General features: G+C 42.5%; 1 protein-coding gene across 2 annotated transcripts in view; it reads left to right on the top strand.

Moving 5' to 3' along the window:
* Window positions 1-18168, top strand: part of GAN (gigaxonin) — a 1111762-nt gene that overhangs the window by 417088 nt on the left and 676506 nt on the right. For both annotated transcript variants that reach the window (XM_044081792.1, XM_044081791.1), the window contains exon 4: window positions 8111-8328. In XM_044081792.1, the coding sequence (XP_043937727.1) occupies window positions 8111-8328 (218 nt within the window). The remainder of the gene's footprint in view (window positions 1-8110; window positions 8329-18168) is intronic.

Genomic DNA, 18168 nt, shown 5'->3' with positions numbered 1-18168 from the left:
ACTTTAACTCGGCTATCTTCAAGGAGATTCCTGCAGGCTTTGGGTTACATGGCCTCCTGCATCCTTCTCGTACCGTATGCAAGACTACATATGAGGAAAATACAGTGGTACCTAAAAAGTGTATGGTCTCAGCATTGCCACAGTTTAGACATACTGATCTCCGTCCTGCCTTGTCTTCAAAAGGAATTCCTTTGGTGGTCCAAGGCATGTACTCTAAACAAAGGAAAACCCTTCTGTCTGCCTCCTGCCACTCAGATACTAACCACGGATGCCTCAGATTATGCATGGGGAGCCCATTTTCAGGGAAACTGTCTGCAGGGCCTTTGGACAAATGATCAAAAGCATCTGCATATCAATTTAAAGGAAATGTTAGCCGTTCAGAAAGCTCTGTTGGCCTTCAGGAATCTTCTACAACCAGGACAACTACTGATACGGACAGACAACACCACAGTTATGTGGTACATAAACAAGCAAGGGGGATCTCATTCCTACCCCCTTTGCAGACTAGCCATGGATCTGTGGAACACAGCTCTAGCTTGCAATCTGGACCTTCAAGCTCAGTTTCTACCAGGAAAGCAAAACTTCCTGGCAGAGACAGTCTGAGCAGAAACCTTTTGGACCCACATGAGTGGATGCTGGACACCGAAATATTGAAGATAACAGCAGTCTGGGGATGTCCTCACATAGACCTCTTTGCATCCCACCTCAATCATCAACTACAGATTTTTTGCACCAGGACTTTCCACGAACAAGCTTGGAAAGTGGATGCACTATCATTCAGTTGGAGAAACCTCTTGGGATATGCCTTTCCACCTCTTCCTCTTCTTCCACGGGTATTACTAAAGATCAAACAGGACAAGCCCAAGATGATAATCTTGCTGGCCCCAAATTGGCCTCGACAGTTTTGGTACCCAACTCTGAAAAACCTTTGTCTGGAGCCCCCTTGGGTTTTACCACAGACTCCGAACCTTCTGTCCCAACACCAGGGTCAGGTTCTACACTCCCATGTCAGAACTCTCAGCCTGGCGGCCTGGTTAATCCAGGGTCTTTGATTCATTCTCTCCTACCCAAGCAGGTTATGGATGTCATTTTAGAAGCCAGACGTCCTAGCACTTGAAAATCTTATTCAGGAAAATTGAAAAGATTTTGTTCTTGGATGCAGGCTCAGGATTCTGATCCTCTTTTTCCTAACATTCCTTTGATTTTACTTTACCTGACAGACCTCTTACATAAGGGTCTGTCTTTCTCTTCCATTAAGATACATGCCTCTGCTATTTCTGCTCATTATAATACAGACCTTCCAATCTTTTCCCACCAGCTCATGAGACAGTTTCTCAGAGGAGCTAAGAACTTAAGGCCCCCTAGATCTCCTCCCATTCCTGCTTGGGATCTCAACTATGTTTTGCAAAAGCTCATCTTACCTCCTTTTGAGCCTGCTGCCACTTCTGACATCAAGTTTTTATCTTGGAAAACAGCCATCCTGTTAGCTCTGACCTCTGCCAGGAGAGTTTCAGAGTTGCAAACTCTTATGGCTGTGGAACCTTATATTATTTTTCATCAAGACAGGGTGTCTTTAAGGACTAATCCTACTTTCATGCCTAAGATGGTTTCCAAAGTGGCTTTAAATCAAACTATTCACTTGCCAACTTTTTTCCCCACTCCTCAAAATAAAGGGGAAAGGATCTTACATTCCTTAGATGTACACAGACAACTACGTTTTTACCTGGACAGAACCAAGGACATCAGGAAATCAGAGCAATTGTTTGTTTCTTATGCTTCAAGTTCCCAAGGTAAAGCCATTTCAAAACAAACCATTTCTAAATGGATTGCTCATGGAATCAGATTTTGCTATTCACACCATGGAAAGCAAATCCCAGGGAGTATAAGGACTCATTCCACCAGAGCTGCTGCCACTTCTGCTGCCTTCCTCAGGGGAGTTCCTACCAAAGACATTTTGGAAGCTATAACTTGGAGTTCAGTGCATACTTTTTCAAAGCACTACAATCTACCTCTCTACTCTAAGTCTAGGGCAGGCTTTGCTTCTGCAGTCTTGCAGGGCCTTTTAGCCGCCCCTTCTTCTTTATGACCACCTCCCTTTCATTCTGCTTTGGGTTTCCACCCTACAGTCATGACTGCAACTATGAAACACATTGAACATAGTACAGTTGTGTACGCTTACCATAAATGTAGATGTTCGAGTGTCTTCACTGTTGCAGTCTGGGTTTCCATCCCTCCTGTCCCCTCTTGTTTTTACTTTTGTGTGGTTCCTTTTTTCACCATTCTTCTGAGGTGTATTTGCAAAGGGTATGGGACCTTATTCATTTTGGGACTCCTGACATCTGGGGCAAGAAAAACTGGAGAACATGGCGTCGGCTGTCAGCGTTGTACTCCTGGCACTCTGACGTCAGGGAGCATGGCTAAACAGCCGACGCCAGACCCAGACTTTGGGATTCTGGCCGACCGAGGACTGCCTGCCGGCAGGAGAGAACCCTACAGTCATGACTGCAACAGTGAAGACACTTGAACATCTACATTTATGGTAAGTGTACACAACTGTACTTTCCTGGGGTCAGTTGAGGGATCCCCTTTGTGCAAGGGGATTGCAGTCAAGATGATTTGGTGGATCCTGGCACCAGACAGGCTGCTGACAGTGACCTTCTCATTATCCAGCCTATTGAGGGGGATATCTTTGTGTCTCACTATGGAGTTGCCTATAACCAAGACATTTGGTTTAGATAGAATCTGCCTTGGGGGCTTATTGGGTGAGGTGTGTGTGTGTGTGGAGGAGTGTGGTGTAGCTGGGACCATGACCTTCTTCTTGTCCAGCCTATTGAGGGGGACATCTTTGTGTTTCACTATGGAGTTGCCTATAACCAAGACATTTGGTTTAGATAGAATCTGCCTTAGAGACTTATTGGGTGAGGTGTGCATGGGTGTGGGTGTGTGGGTGTGGTGGGTGGGACCATATTGTGTGCAGAATGTTTCTGCTTGGGAGCTGTTTACTCTTTTGGTATATTTCTAGTGAGTACCTCCGCATATATGGGTTTAAGTGTGTGCTTGGTATGTATGTATGGGAGGTAGAGTGTGGGTGCTGACAATCTGCTTGGTATTTGGAATGTTATATGAGAGAAAGAACTTTGATTCTAGATTCGTAGTATAGATACATCTCTCACATATTGGATTTGCATGTTTTAGGGGTAGTAGGTTTTCTGTATGTTTTAGGGCATAGTAGGTTGTCTGTATGCATGAGACGATTGCTACATTGCCTCTGGATGCCCATGTCAATCAGACCTGGCTGTAGAAATGGTGGAAAACTGACCTTCCATTATGTCAGGTGTATTCTGTAATAAGTTGTGGAGGGTGGGCTAGATGGACTAGGTTTTGCTGTATAACTAGTAAAATCAGCTAATCTATGGGAGGCCTAGGGGTAGAAACCTGCACCAGCGCCTCAAAAAATGCAGTTGGGTTGCTGTCTGGGCAGCAGTGTGCAACTACATTGTTGAGAAGCAGGGAAGGTTAGGAGGGTTCCCTAGCAGTTATGTAGGGGAAATTGTACGTTTTTAGAATTTGCATCTATACACAGCAGTGCTAACAGTACGCATCTATGTGCAAATGCTGTGTTTAAATATCAACTAAGTAAAATAGTTTTCAAATAATCCAACCAATAAGAAAGCCCAAGACTGAGCCTTGTTCCAACAGTCCACAACTCGCACGGGTCCTTGACTAAACTCTTCAGCCATAAGAGTGCAGAAGGGCCCTCTTAATGTAAGATGGCAGGCTTTTAGTGCTCATAAAATACCAAACAGTCTAGATTTAGCAAGTCTGAATCTAGCCTGTGCTATAAATTTTTCAAGTACCATAAATAGGCAGTGCAGAAAACAGTCACAAACAACGCAAACAGTTTAAAGTAGGTTGCAAAACAGTTTAAAAGTACAATGAAGGTTATAAAAATACTTAATTTTCATTAGAATTCACAGAATGCTTTAGATTTCATTCAGATTGGCTTCAGATCTCTGGCTAAGGGCGGCAAACTCTGAGCAGCTCTGGTAAACTGTGCACAAAGCTCAACAAGTGCTGTGCTTTAAATATTCGCAAAGTAAAACAGTTTTTAAACAGTCCAACCAAGTGTATGACCACTGGAGCTCATACATGTACAACTCACCATAAACAGGGTGTTATGCCATATCCTTGCAACCTCTAGGTCCCACTCCATGTCCCAGGAAACCCATACTATCTATCTCAAATGTACTAAAGTTCCTCACATTTCAATCCAATACAGTGTTAATGGGGGATTTCATCTATACCTCTATAGATTGTGAACCCTACATCACTTCTAATACACAACCCAGTGATTCCTAAACTTTAATACCAACATCCTAGAACAGTTAGTCTGTTTTCCTTTTGTGGTACAAACATCTTTGACATTGTCCTTATGAACATGGGAGGCCGATGTTCCTTACCCAATGTAATGTTTTCACTCATCTGATCTGACTATAAGGCAGTATTACTTGAAATAAAAGTTAAATCTTGGGATCCAGGGAAACCAAAAACCTTTAGGAACTATTCCAAGGCTAACCTCTCTCTACTGAACAACACCTTGGCTAAATTCCAAGCACCCCCCATACCCAGTAAACACTATAGCATATGCTGAGCTATTTATAAAATCTCTGTGCAGCCATATTGATAGCTGTACAGAATGAGCTGTGTCCACTCATATTAAGAACAAGACAAAGCCAAAAGATAAGCCACACTGGTGGAATCACAATATAATTGGTTATCCAATAAAAGAAGAAAATCTTGGCCAAGTGTAATAGGAACAAAGCCATATATACTAAAAGACCCTTGCAAATCTAAACAAGCAGCTAATAGTTAATAATTCAGAGGCTAAATTTGAAGAAAAAAGTAGCTTCTCAGGCAAAGGACAACCACAAAGATTTCTACAGGTGTGTCCATATCCTCAGAGGAAATGCATAACAATGTGCAGAACTTGTTGTAAATGACATCACCCACACTGAACCGGAGGTGATTGCCAACCATTTGGCTGACAGGTTCAGCTCAAATCTCTTCCCCCCACTTCCCCCTGGTAGTCCAAAGGAAATACCACATACCACAATCCTCCCAAGCATTACGAGGGAACAGGTCATCCATTCACTTTCCAAGGCCAAAAACACTGCATCGATGGGACCTGATAATATACCGGGATGTTTAATAAATAGCATGAACCATGACCTCTCTGGTCCACTTTAGTTTTCAACTGGAGGTTTTGTGCCCAAGGAACGGAAGATGGCTACAGTCCTTCCTCTGCACAAAGGACTGTAGCCTGGGTAAGTACAGGTCAATAGGTCTTACCAGCCTTATGTGTAAGGCCATAGGAAGAATCATCATGGACATAAGTGAGGACTAGGTTAACTTCAAACGCTGGACCCATAAAACGTTTTCCTTAAAGGAAGGTCATGCCTATTAAATCTGGTGGACATTTTGAGAGGGATACTAAAGCACTGAATGAAGGTAAGACTGTGCACATAGCTTACTTTGATCTGACCAAGGCTTTTGATACAATACGTCACCTAGGCATCATAGCCAAGTTCACTAATTTTGGTATAAACCCTTTTATCACCCACTGGATAGCCAACTGGCTCACTGATTAGGACCCAGGAAGCCAAAATAAGTGAGGCCACCGCCACCAAGAGGTTAGTCACTAGTGGAGTCCCCCAGGGCTCGCTACTAGGCCTGCTCCTTTTTGACATCGTTTTTTCTGAAATGGGAGCAAATGCTGAAAGTTTATGGCTGACTAAGTTTGAAGATGATTGCAAGCTGGTGGTTATCATAGATTGCCCTGCAGACACTAGCATTCTTCATGAAGATCTTTCTCTGACTAACAAATGGTGCCAAAGCCATGGTCTTAAACTCAGTGCTAAGAAATGCATAATTATACCCTTTGAGAGGTCAACCTTGCCAGCTAAATACCATGTTGATAATACACGTCGAAGCAGTGGTCAGGGCTCTGGGTACGCACATACAGTATCTGTACCTTTGACCACCACATGGCCACTGTGATGAGGAAATCCTTTTATGTTCAACTTGTAAGTGTATGGTATCTAGGTCCAAAGAAGTCATTATCCCACTGTACTCTGCCCTTATCAGACCAGAGTACAGTGCTCCCTTTGGTATGTACCTGACCAGGCATATGCAGCAAGTAGAATAACCTCAGAGGTTCCTTACAAAAAGAATACAAGACATAGCAAACCCATCTTATGCAGAGTGCCTTAAAGTCCTTTCCCTGCACTTAGTTTCCTATAGATTGCTGGGGGTGATTTATGCTTGACTTGCAAGGCGTCTGCAGTCCCCACGCTTATGAATCTCCTACATATTCATAAGTCAGAGTACCACAAATAGAGGTTTAGAGACCTGATTTAAACACAACATGCTGGAGAGACAGATATGTGTCCTAGAGACTACCCCTCCTGTGGAACAGGCTTCCCATCCATGTGAAGCCAAGTTCATCTGTTACCCAGTTTAAGCACAACCTAGACCATTGGATGGGGAGTAGGAACTTTACACCAGGCCTGATACCCATGTCCCTTATGAACAGAGGTAGCTTATAAATGCCTGTCCCTCAGTGTCCGATGTGGATACAGGACATCATTATTCTTTTGGGAAAACTTTGCTGGGGTTAGAAAGAAGCCCCCCCCCCCCCCAACGGTCTTTAGCCTAGTAACAGTATCATGAATCTATGATAACCCTGTAGTTTTTTGTCTGAGAAAACACCTTACTGTGGTAGTGTTTCTGCTGATATATTCTCTATGGTCATTGTGTGCTTTGGTGTAGTGACTGTGCCACCTTTCCCCATATTCCAGGATTTGCCAATTGCTTGTTGTTTGAACTAATGTTCATGTTACAGGCATAAGAGAAGACAAAAACATTATTCAGTATTAGCTGCATTTTAATGTCGCATGCAGTGTGTCGAGGGGGGGGGTGAGGTCTTAAGATATCTCTGTAAAAGTCAGTTGTTTTGCCGTGACTGGGAATAGCGGTGCATAACAATATAAAATGTCATGTAAACCATATGTATGCTTTTAATATAATATATTGCAACCTTCAGGTGTACTGCTGTTGATCTTCACTAGGTATCTGCAAGTTTCAGGTTATATTGTTCATTATTATCTGGTAGAGGACAGCAGCCATTGTATGGGGAGTGCATTTTGTACAGAGTCTGCATGTCAAACCCATATTGGTATTTGCTTTCACTGAGTACTCTGGTCCCCCCCCCCCCCAACCACATGGCAAAGCTATGCCATAAGTGAATTGATTTGCCTTATTGCCTATAGGTGTTTCTGCTATGTATAAGTGAATGTGTTTCATCCTGTGGTGGTTTGACATCATCCTCCAGAGTGCTGCAAGGCTAAGTTGTAGCTATCTAACACGGAAGTGAATTAAGCAGGCAGAGAACAAATGAATAGCCCAGCCCCCCTCTGGATTGTAGTGTAGCTTCAATACTCTTGTCTGGACTTCCATTTTGCAGTCAGAAATATACGTAGTCTGTTTCTGCATGTAATTTGAGTTAAAGAATGATGCTGGAGAGAGAGAGAGAGAGACATTTTTTTTCTGTGATCACTTAGCAGGACATAAAAGATACAGGGCCAGATTCAATAAAGCCTATACTAAGTGTGCATTGTACTGAGTGAACAGACAGGACAGACTTTACTCACACCTTCTTCCTCCTAATTTTAGTTTTTCTACTGACATTCTTGCAGCTTTAAATATCGACAGGGATTCATAAAGGTTCCCACAAACTGTAGACTACATGTACACTTAGTGTAATCTGTCTGAGTGATTAGAAAGCACAAAAAATGTGATAAGAATTTTATTGACTACATAAAATGTACACTTGAATCTGGCCCATATATATTTAGATTATAAAGCAATTATAAAGCAATTAAGATAACAAATATGCTGATTTTAAGTAAAGCACACAGCAGTTTTGCGACTCTTGCTGTCTTTAATATTGAATTGGAATTGTGTATAAGTTGCCTTTCCTAGGATTAGTAAATACTGATGAGTTCCTGTACGATTCTTTCTGTATTTCTCGTTTCTTATTTTCACTCTTCAGGTCCATATGAAAGATGTTATGTCAGCAGTGTGGGTTCAGGGATTGGACTGCAGCTACATAAGAGAACAAATGAAAAGTGATCCACTGGTGCGGGAGATTGTCAGGGAGTGTAATAACATTCCTCTTGTGCAACCTCAACAAGACGCGGCTCTGTTGGATTCATTTAAACCTCGTGGATACTCTGAGTGCATTGTCACTGTTGGTGGAGAGGACAGAAAGTAAGTATAAATTGTCAGCATAGTATTAAGCCTAAAGGAATTCCTTCAGTCAGGTCTCTGATATGAGGCAGAATATTCAGAACATGTACTCGTCACTGTTGGAATAATTAATTTAAAGATGTAAGAAACCCTGTGTGCATGGCAATCAGTCCCTCTAGAAATCAATTTCACTGGTAGAGGAGTGAGGAAATCTTGCATTTATGCTGCATGGAGGATTGCATGCAGATCCAATTAAAATCCAGTGGATAGTTACTAGGTTACAGATGGAAGAAATTATTCTCTGAGGTGCTATGAGCACATGTGAAGTCAACTGTTACCAGTGGGAGGTTGTATATAGAAAAATGAAGACATTTTTTAGAAGTTATAGGAAACTTATGATACTTGAATACATTTATTAGGTAACAACCTGATGTCCTTCAAGGATGCATCTGCAGTCATAACATATGGGTTGTCCTGCCTCAGGCAGCCCTTCGGTCAGCCGGATTCCAAAGTCTGGGTCTGGCCTCGGCTGATGTCGCACTTCACCCGACGTCATAGCTCCTGGGGTATAAAGGCATCAGCCGATGCCATTTTCCTCTGTCTTTTCTGCCGCGCGGTGCCCGAAGCAGAAGCTGTTCGCAAGTGCCGGTCGGTCAGATCCAGAGATTTCAGCTACCGAAGACTTCTAAAAAAGCTAAGTACCCCGTTGGGGACTCTTTCTTGCCTCAGCCGATGTCAGACAAAGTAAATAATTGTTTAACTTGTGGGAAACAAATACCTCATAAGGATTTCCACTCTTACTGCCTTCCTTGCTTAGGCCCAGACCACGACATATCAGCTTGTTTAGCCTGTGCTTCCTTCAACCGACGGACACTTAGACGTCGGTCGGAGTTTGTTGAAGAGTTTTTTGGTCCCGCTTTTGCATATAAAATGCCGTCGGAGACTCTGACTACACATTTAGCCAAAAAACGCAAGGAAAAGGACCGACATTCGCGGCCCACGGTTTTGGCTGAAACCACGGTTAGGCCTACCGCGAGTGTCTCGGTTTCGGCTGAAACCGAGTCCTCGGTTCTTCCTTCGGCCGAAAGCATGCCTCCGACAACCGAGGCCTCACAGGCCCCGGCTGTGTCGGCTACAGAAATTCATACCGAAGAAGCAGGCACACAGGAATTGTCCGACACCATTCCGTTGGACATCTCTACTCCTGCATGTGGGGCAGCTAGACCCCCCGCTTCTCTGTCTATTAAGGCCTTCTCCAGGGCTAAGGCAGCTAAACTTTCCAAGGCCTTACCTACTAAAGCTCCCTCTCACAGACCTTCCTCCAGTTCTCAGATTCTTAGCCTTGCTGAGGACCTTATTTCTCTGATCAGGGGATCCCAACCTCACCCAGACAGGGCCTCACAACCTCCTCCTGAAAAAAGGCCTAGGACTGAACCCCCGGAACCTTTCTCCTCTGACTACTCCTCGGATGGATCAGAGTTATCAGACCATCAGGAAGGACCATACTCACCTTATGAGGATTCGGATGCAGAAGACTCCATTCCTTCTGCCTCCCCCCCAGAAGAATTTTCATTTGGGGAAACTCTACACTCAATGAGGGAACACTTCCAGTGGCAGGGTCAGGATTTTTCTGATTCAAGGAAAAGGCTAAGGACTTTTTTACACTTACCACAGCATAGGCCTTTAGCCATTCCACCTGTACTATCAGTTGTTGATGATGCATACAATGATGCCAGTTCTGCCCCTGATTCTCTTCCCCCGGCCCCTGCCAAACCTGACAGATATTACAGGGTCCCGGATTCTCACTTCCACTTGTATAAGGCCCATGCTGCAGACCCAGAAACCATTTCTCAGGGCCCTAAGGGTGTTGCAGCTGCCTCTGCCAAAACCCCCCTACCCTCTGAAAGAGAATCAAGAGCATTAGAGAGATGGGGTAAAAAGGTTTATACATCTGCTACTTTTTCTGCCAGGGCTTTAAACTGTCAATTTCACATGATACAGTACCAGGAATTTTTGTTAGATCAGTTGAGTAAAAAGCTTTCCTCTCCTGAACCTTTAGACCGTAAGTCACTTCAGGATTTGGTACACAACTCACAGCAGGTCAGTAATCATTTCTTAAAATGTGGCTATGATGCACTGGAGGCTTCATTTAGATCAGCTATGACTGGAGCAGTTATTCGAAGGCATGCCTGGCTAAAAGAGCAATCCTTGCCAGGCCATGTTAAGTCAATACTCCTAGATGCCCCTATGGAGAAACAAAGTTTATTTGGCTCCCCTGCACAGGAGGTTCTCAAGAAAGTGGAAGAAAAAGCAAAATCTGTGCAAACAGTCAAGGATTTCCTGCAGGTCCAACCTCCGAGGTTCAGCAGAAATTGGCCTTCAAAGAATTGGTCCTTTCCAGACACCTCCAGAGCACAGAGAGGCAGAAATAGATGCCCAAGAGGCAGAGGTCAATCAAGGGGTGTCTACAGGGGCTGTCAGTGGCAACCTGACAACCAGAGGAGTGCCGTCACAGCTACGACTGCAACCACTTCCACAGGACAGACACAATGACTTGGCTCTGATTCTGCCTACCAGGGCACAACTGGAAGCACCCTTGGGCGGAAAGTTAGCTTTATTTTCAAAAAACTGGCATTGCATTACAGGAGACAAATGGACTTTGCAAACAATAGACAAAGGCTACAGGTTTCATTTCCACACTTTACCACAAAAGAGAGGAATGCCAAACCTTCCATCAAGCCAGACGTCAGAGGCTCTAAAACAAATCACCAACTTACTAAGGATGAGAGCAATAGAAAAGGTACCATCTATGGAACAAGGCCAAGGATTTTACTCCAGACTATTCCTTGTACCAAGAAAAGAAACTCAATGGAGACCTATTCTCGACTTGTCCGCACTGAACACATATCTCATTGTACCAAAATTCAAGATGCTGACCCTACAGCAACTTCTTCCCATGTTGGGCAAGGAGTCTTGGCTGGTGACTCTAGATCTCAAGGAGGCATACCTGCACGTCCCCATACGACCAGATTGCAGAAGACACCTCAGATTTCTTGCAGGATCAGAGCATTATCAATTCTCAGCATTGCCCTTTGGCTTATCTACTGCACCCAGAGTATTCACGAAATGCCTGGCATCAGTAATCGCACATTGCAGGCTTCAGGGAATTCAAATCTACCCATACCTGGACGACTGCCTAATACAAGCGGACAACAAGACAAAAATAATAAAGGATTTGACCTATGTCTTACAACTGCTGCAAGCCTTGGGATACACAGTCAACATACAGAAGTCAGGATTAGTGCCATCCCAAAGGATAACATTTTTGGGTGCAGAACTGGACACAATAACTCAGATGGCTTTTCTCACAGAAGAAAAACAAAAGCAACTTCCAGTTTACTTCATGGCATTGACAAGACAAACTCAGCTTACTGCAAGGAAAGTCCTGCAGGCCCTGGGTTACATGGCATCCTGCATAATCTTGATCCCACATGCCAGACTGCATATGAGAAAGTTACAATGGTACCTAAGGAATGTATGGTCTCAACACAGACACAGTCTAGAAACCATGATACCAATCATTCCATGCCTAAAATAAGAATTCCTGTGGTGGGCTCAGGCCTGCCAGACTAACAGAGGGTTGCCTTTCCACAAACCACAACCAAGGCAGACCATCACCACGGACGCCTCAGACCTAGGCTGGGGGGCACACATGGAAGACAAGTGTATCCAAGGCCTATGGTCCCAAGACCAGCTGAATCTACACATAAATCTAAAGGAGATGCTGGCAGTGAAGCATGCAATCGAGGCATTCAAAACATTCCTCCAGCAAGGACAACTGCTGATAAGGACGGACAATACCACAGTCATGTGGTACATCAACAAACAGGGAGGCACGCATTCCTACCCTCTATGCCGGATGGCAATGGATCTGTGGAACCTAGGCCTGAATCTCAACATTCAATTGCAGACCAGATTTGTACCAGGAAAAGAAAATTCACTAGCAGACAGATTAAGCAGAACTACCATGGATGCTCACGAATGGATGCTGCATCCAGACATCTTCAAAACCATAACAAAGACATGGGGAATGCCAGAGATAGACCTGTTCACCTCCCCACTCAACCACCAACTGAAGAAATTCTGCTCAAGAGAATACCACCCACAAGCCTGGAGGGTGGACTCCCTTTCTTTCAGCTGGAAGGACCTGACAGTTTATGCCTTTCTACCTCTCCCATTGATGTACAAAGTTCTACTGAAGATCAGGGAGGAACAGCCAAAGGTAATTCTGATTGCTCCAGACTGGCCAAGGCAGCATTGGTACCCGCTACTGAGAGGCATGTCTCGGACGAACTCTTGGCCTCTACCTCTATGGTCTTTACTTCTAACACAGAACAACTACAAGACCCTGCATCCAAACTTGAAAACACTGCAGCTAACTGCCTGGAAAATTGCATAAAACAAAACCAACCAGTTTTATCTCAGAGGGTCAAGGACATTATCCTGGAGGCTCGCAGACCCTCCACAAGGAAAACATACTCAGCCAAATGGAAGAGATTCCTCATTTGGAGTGCATCAAAGGGAACAGGTGTCACACTGGCAAACCTAGCACACATCCTAGAATACTTAGCAGAACTGTTCCACAATGGCCTGTCCTATTCTTCCATTAAGATTCATGCTTCAGCAATTTCAGCAGAGTACAACATGGATCCTCCTATCTTCTCTCAACCTCTCCTCAGACAATTTCTAAGAGGGATCAAAAATGTAAAACCTCCAAGGAAACCACCTCTGCCTGCATGGGATCTCAATTTTGTGCTGGAAAAATTGACACTTCCCCCTTTTTGAACCAGCAGCATCAGCAGACTTACAGTTCTTATCTTGGAAAACTGCCTTCCTTCTAGCAATCACTTCAGCAAGAAGGGTATCCGAGTTACAGGCCTTAATGGCAGTGCAGCCTTTCCTTATCTTTCACCAGGATAGAGTGTCTCTGAGAACCAATCCTACTTTCATGCCAAAGGTGGTATCCAGAGTATCCCTGAACCAAGCTATTCATTTACCTATGTTCTTCCCTAACCCACAGAACAGGGGGGGAAAACTACTGCACACCTTGGATGTACACAGACAACTGCGCTACTATCTGGACAGAACTAAGACCAACAGAAAAACTAACCAGCTTCTGGTAGCATATGCAACAGGAGTGCAAGGAAAAGCAATTTCCAAACAGACAATTTCAAAATGGATAGGAAATTGCATTCGATTCTGTTACTCCTTTCATGGAAAGACAACTCCTGAAAATATCAGGCCTCACTCCACAAGAGCTACAGCCACCACTACAGCTTTCCTACGAGGAGTGGCTACCAAAGACATTTTAGAAGCTGCTACTTGGAGCTCCGTGCATACATTTGCCAAGCATTACAATCTTCCTTTATACTCCAGATCCCGAGCAGGTTTTGCAACTGCAGTTTTACAAGGGATCTTAACTACACCATCATTATCTTAGTGCCTCCTCCCCAGTTTGGCTATGGTATTCTACCCATATGTTATGACTGCAGATGCATCCTTGAAGGACATAGTACAGTTTTGTACCTACCATAAATGTAGATGTCCGATAGGTATGCATCTGCAGTCAGGATTACCCACCCTTCTTCCCTCTGTGGTATTCCTAGGGTACTTACCCTCTCTTAGCTAGCTGGGGGAATCTATTATGGTGTATTTGTTTGTATGTATATATGTATATATTCTTTTGATTTCTACTGTTTGGAATTTCTACTTTTATCCAAATTTAGCCTTCCTAGAGGGCACCTGGCATCTGGGGCAAGAAACACTGAGGAAAATGGCGTCGGCTGATGCCTTTATACCCCAGGAGCTATGACGTCGGGTGAAGTGCGACATCAGCCGAGGCCAGACCCAGACTTTGGAATCCGGCCGACCGAAGGGCTGCCTGAGGCAGGACAACCCATATGTTATGACTGCAGATGCATACCTATCGGACATCTACATTTATGGTAGGTACAAAACTGTACTTTTTTTTTTCCAGTTAAGAGTTACAGCCCACCATAATTGATAGAGTTGAAGGATTTTATTGTGTTGTGGAAGTAGGCAAGTGTTATGTGGGGATAACACTGATTGTATCTATTGAGCAACATAGTTTAGGATTGCCTGATTTGAATGAATAATTCAGAGCAATGCATTTAAGGCTGATGTGCATAACCTAAGTATATTATAAGTCAAAGAAAGTGCTGATGACAAGTGGAAAGAGTTTGGATGCAGGTCCTTAAGGAGAAGAACAATGACCATACAGCTAGAAAAAAGTATTCTAAGACCTAAAGCAACATTGGAATTGAAAAAGGAGGTTTTTCCAGTAGGGTTGACTGTAAGTAGGATGTACAAAATAAGCAAGAGGGCTAGAATTTACTGGAGAAATTTAGCAAAGGAACCATGGTATTGGGCATAATTAACTAGAGAGTGAAAGGTAATAGAATGGGATGTGGCCAAGCCGAAGTTTGGACTGCAGGTTAGAGACTGACTTCTTTACCACTGGTTAAGATCAAACCTATTTAATATTACCCTTCATCTTTGTTCCAAATATAGTCTGATTAATTGCACTTCAACTCAAACAAAAACAAAATTAAGTGCAAGAATCCTCTCCAAAAAAAAAAAAAAATGCATAATTCCGCAATATATTAAAATCCTTCTGGGAGGAGATGTACACCCTAATCCTGGCTCCACCCGTCACAATGAACACAAAGATAATTCTCTCCCACACACTTTCATAAACCAGCAACAGCCATTGTCAAGCCCTGGTGATCTAGTTTTTGCTGCAATAAATGTTAGAAATATAAGAAATAAAATTGCGGAACTACATGCCTGGATTATCCAACATAAGCCTGATGTGCTCGCTGTAACTGAAACTTGGCTTAAACTCAGCATAAACAACTCTGAAGTTATACCTCCAAGCTTTAATATCATCTGTGATGACTGTAGAAAGAGGAAAGGTGGTGGGATTGCTTTAACATTTCCCAGTACCTACCACATTTCCCCATTACAGTAAACCAACACAAACATTCAGTTCAGCAGAGGAGCTTATTGTTTTCGTAAAAATAATTATAAACAAATATGTTACTGTCCTTTTTATCACTTCTGGAAACAATACAACTAAACTGGAAACAATACAACTAAACTGGAAGGTAACCTACATTGGATGTCCATAACATTTCCACAAGAAAAAATTTACTAGATGACATGAGTGACAATTGGTTGCACATAAACTCTAACTCTCGTACATCTAGTATGAACTTGTATGGTTTCACACAACTAATTAATAGCACCACACATTATATAGCAAGATATCAAATTCTCTTTTAGACTGGATCCTTGTATTAGACCCTAGCAAATACACCATCACAGGTACAATGTCAGACTCTCTCTGTGATCATCTCCCAGTCTGTATGACTAGATATGACATGCACCCAGGATCTAGTTAAACAGCATATTTATAAAACAACACATAGCCTTTCCAAGTTTAATCCAGAAATGTCCATTACTACACTATCCTCTAACTGGAACTTCCTAAAAGTCCTCCCCTTTGACGATGCTGTAATTGAATTCAATACAACTTTTCTAAATATCCTAAATAGCTTTGCACATCCTAGAGGGTAGAGTGAAAAAACAAATAATGCAATTTGGCTATCCGAAAAGAGTAGAATGCTAATGCAGGATAGAGAAAAAGTATGGAAGTAATTGCAAAAGTGTAAAACACCTCAATATCTTAAATTTCAGAATGCTTCACAGTTATATTAGAAAGCAAATTATGACAAAAAAAACTATACTGTAATAACATTCATAATAATACTAAACACAACCCCAAAAATTTTTGGAAACCCATTAAAGAACTCTTACATCTCAGGAAAAATTCAGCCCAAGCCCCCTCTCCTGATAACTTACCATTTAAAACTGCAGTACAGATCAACTCTTATTTTATAAATAGTATAATATCGCTAAGGATTCCTCAACATCTAATTCCAACCCTGCCCAACAGCCACTTATCACCACATCCACTTTCACTTTCAAACCTGTGACCACATCCTATATAAGACTACTCTTATAGTTAAACTGTGCTTTTTTCAGCTGATGACAATCCAAGTGAGTACCTAAAAATAGCAGCCAGTAGCATTCCCTGTCCTGTTTCAATCCTTATAAATAGGTCAGTCTAGCAATCCCATGTTCCTTCTCTCTGGAAAAAGTCACACATTATCCCCCTCCACAAAGGAGGAAATTTAACAGACAATTACTTTAGACCTATAGCAGTCTTATCCTCCCTCACCAAAATACTTAAAAAAATGTATTCAAAAACAATTGCTATACTATTTCCTTCAGGAAGAGCTCTTATCCCCTACACAAGATGGCTTCCATCCTTCCAATAGTATTAGCATTGCCCTTCTAACCTATATAGATACCGTCAATAAAGCTAGAGATAATGGCAAACTTGTATCTTCTTTATTTCTGGACTTGTTTAAAGCCTTCAACACTGTTTGTTACAGCAAACTTCCACTTCAGATGTCCTCATTAGGTCTCTGTCAGCCTACCCTTCTGTGGATCAAAAGCTACCTGTCCAGTAGGTGTCAGTAAAACGGTACTCCACAGTCTCTCCTTACCTCCCAGTTACCTAGTCACTGCCAGTGTACAAGGCTTTATCCTTGGTCCCCTTATCTTTAACATTTTCACCAACACCCTCCATACTTCCACACAACAGGCCACCCTGATACAATATACAAATGATTCCACTCTCATTTGCACATCTGACAACATGGTACACCCCCTAAAAATTACTCAGGAAACTTTAACAGCCACTGAAACATGACTTGTAACTCTCAACGCATGTTCAACTTAAAAAAGGCCAAACTACTACTGCTTTTTTCCACAAATCCCTCTCGCAAGGAAAAGAAAAAATTTAATGTTCTCTCTCTTGATAATACAACCATTGATATCACTTCTCATAGCAAACTATTACAGGTGGTAGAGAATGATAATCTTTCATTTGATCTGCATATACAAAATTGCATAAGAAAAACTTATCAAAAACTAGGGATGCTTTACATAGTCAAACATTCTCACTGACACAATAAAAACTACTCTTGGCACTACTTATCTCCTCCCCACTCTTCTTTATGTTGCTCCCATCCTTGCTAACCTCCAGGCTTCACAAAAAACAATACTATAACAAAATTGCTAAATCTGCAGCACATACCCCTTTCAGAACTGCCACTGTATAGCACTGCAAAGCCTAAATTGGTTAGAACTACCACATCAACTAACACATACACAACTTCTTACCACCTATAAAATTATCCAGCATCCATCTGCTTGTCCAGCAGTAAAAAAACATTCTATATAACTATATCACCAGTTGGTCACTGAGAGCCAGTGACCAAAAGCTCCTGTCTGTTTACAAACCTCTCAAATCTGATAGGCATTGTCAGTAAGTTTACAAGGTTGTTGAGGCCTGGATGCCTTACCTGCATTCATCAGGTCTGTACCCTCCCTCCAGTCTTTCAAATCCACTCTGAAAGATTTCCCAGCTAAAATTTGTCTGTATTCTTTCTGAAATCCTGGATAAGCTATATCCCTAAATGTGAACAGGTTACCTTTTCATTCCTTATACATCCTTACTGTCCTGTCTTCACTTACTGCTACCTAGTTCTCTTCCCTGACTTTGTCTAAATATACCATAAGCCTGTTTTTCCCTTATTTTATATTGCAAATCCTATTTGTATTAGACTAATTAACTTCAATTTCTCTGCAAATTGTCTAAAATTTCTCTAAATATTAAATGATTGTCATGTGCATTGTATTGATTTTTAA

Source organism: Protopterus annectens, chromosome 8.part1 (genome assembly GCF_019279795.1).
Source record: "Protopterus annectens isolate FY-2018-M chromosome 8.part1, PAN1.0, whole genome shotgun sequence".
NCBI classification, from domain to species: domain Eukaryota; kingdom Metazoa; phylum Chordata; order Ceratodontiformes; family Protopteridae; genus Protopterus; species Protopterus annectens.
This window is presented reverse-complemented; position numbering and strand designations above follow the sequence as displayed.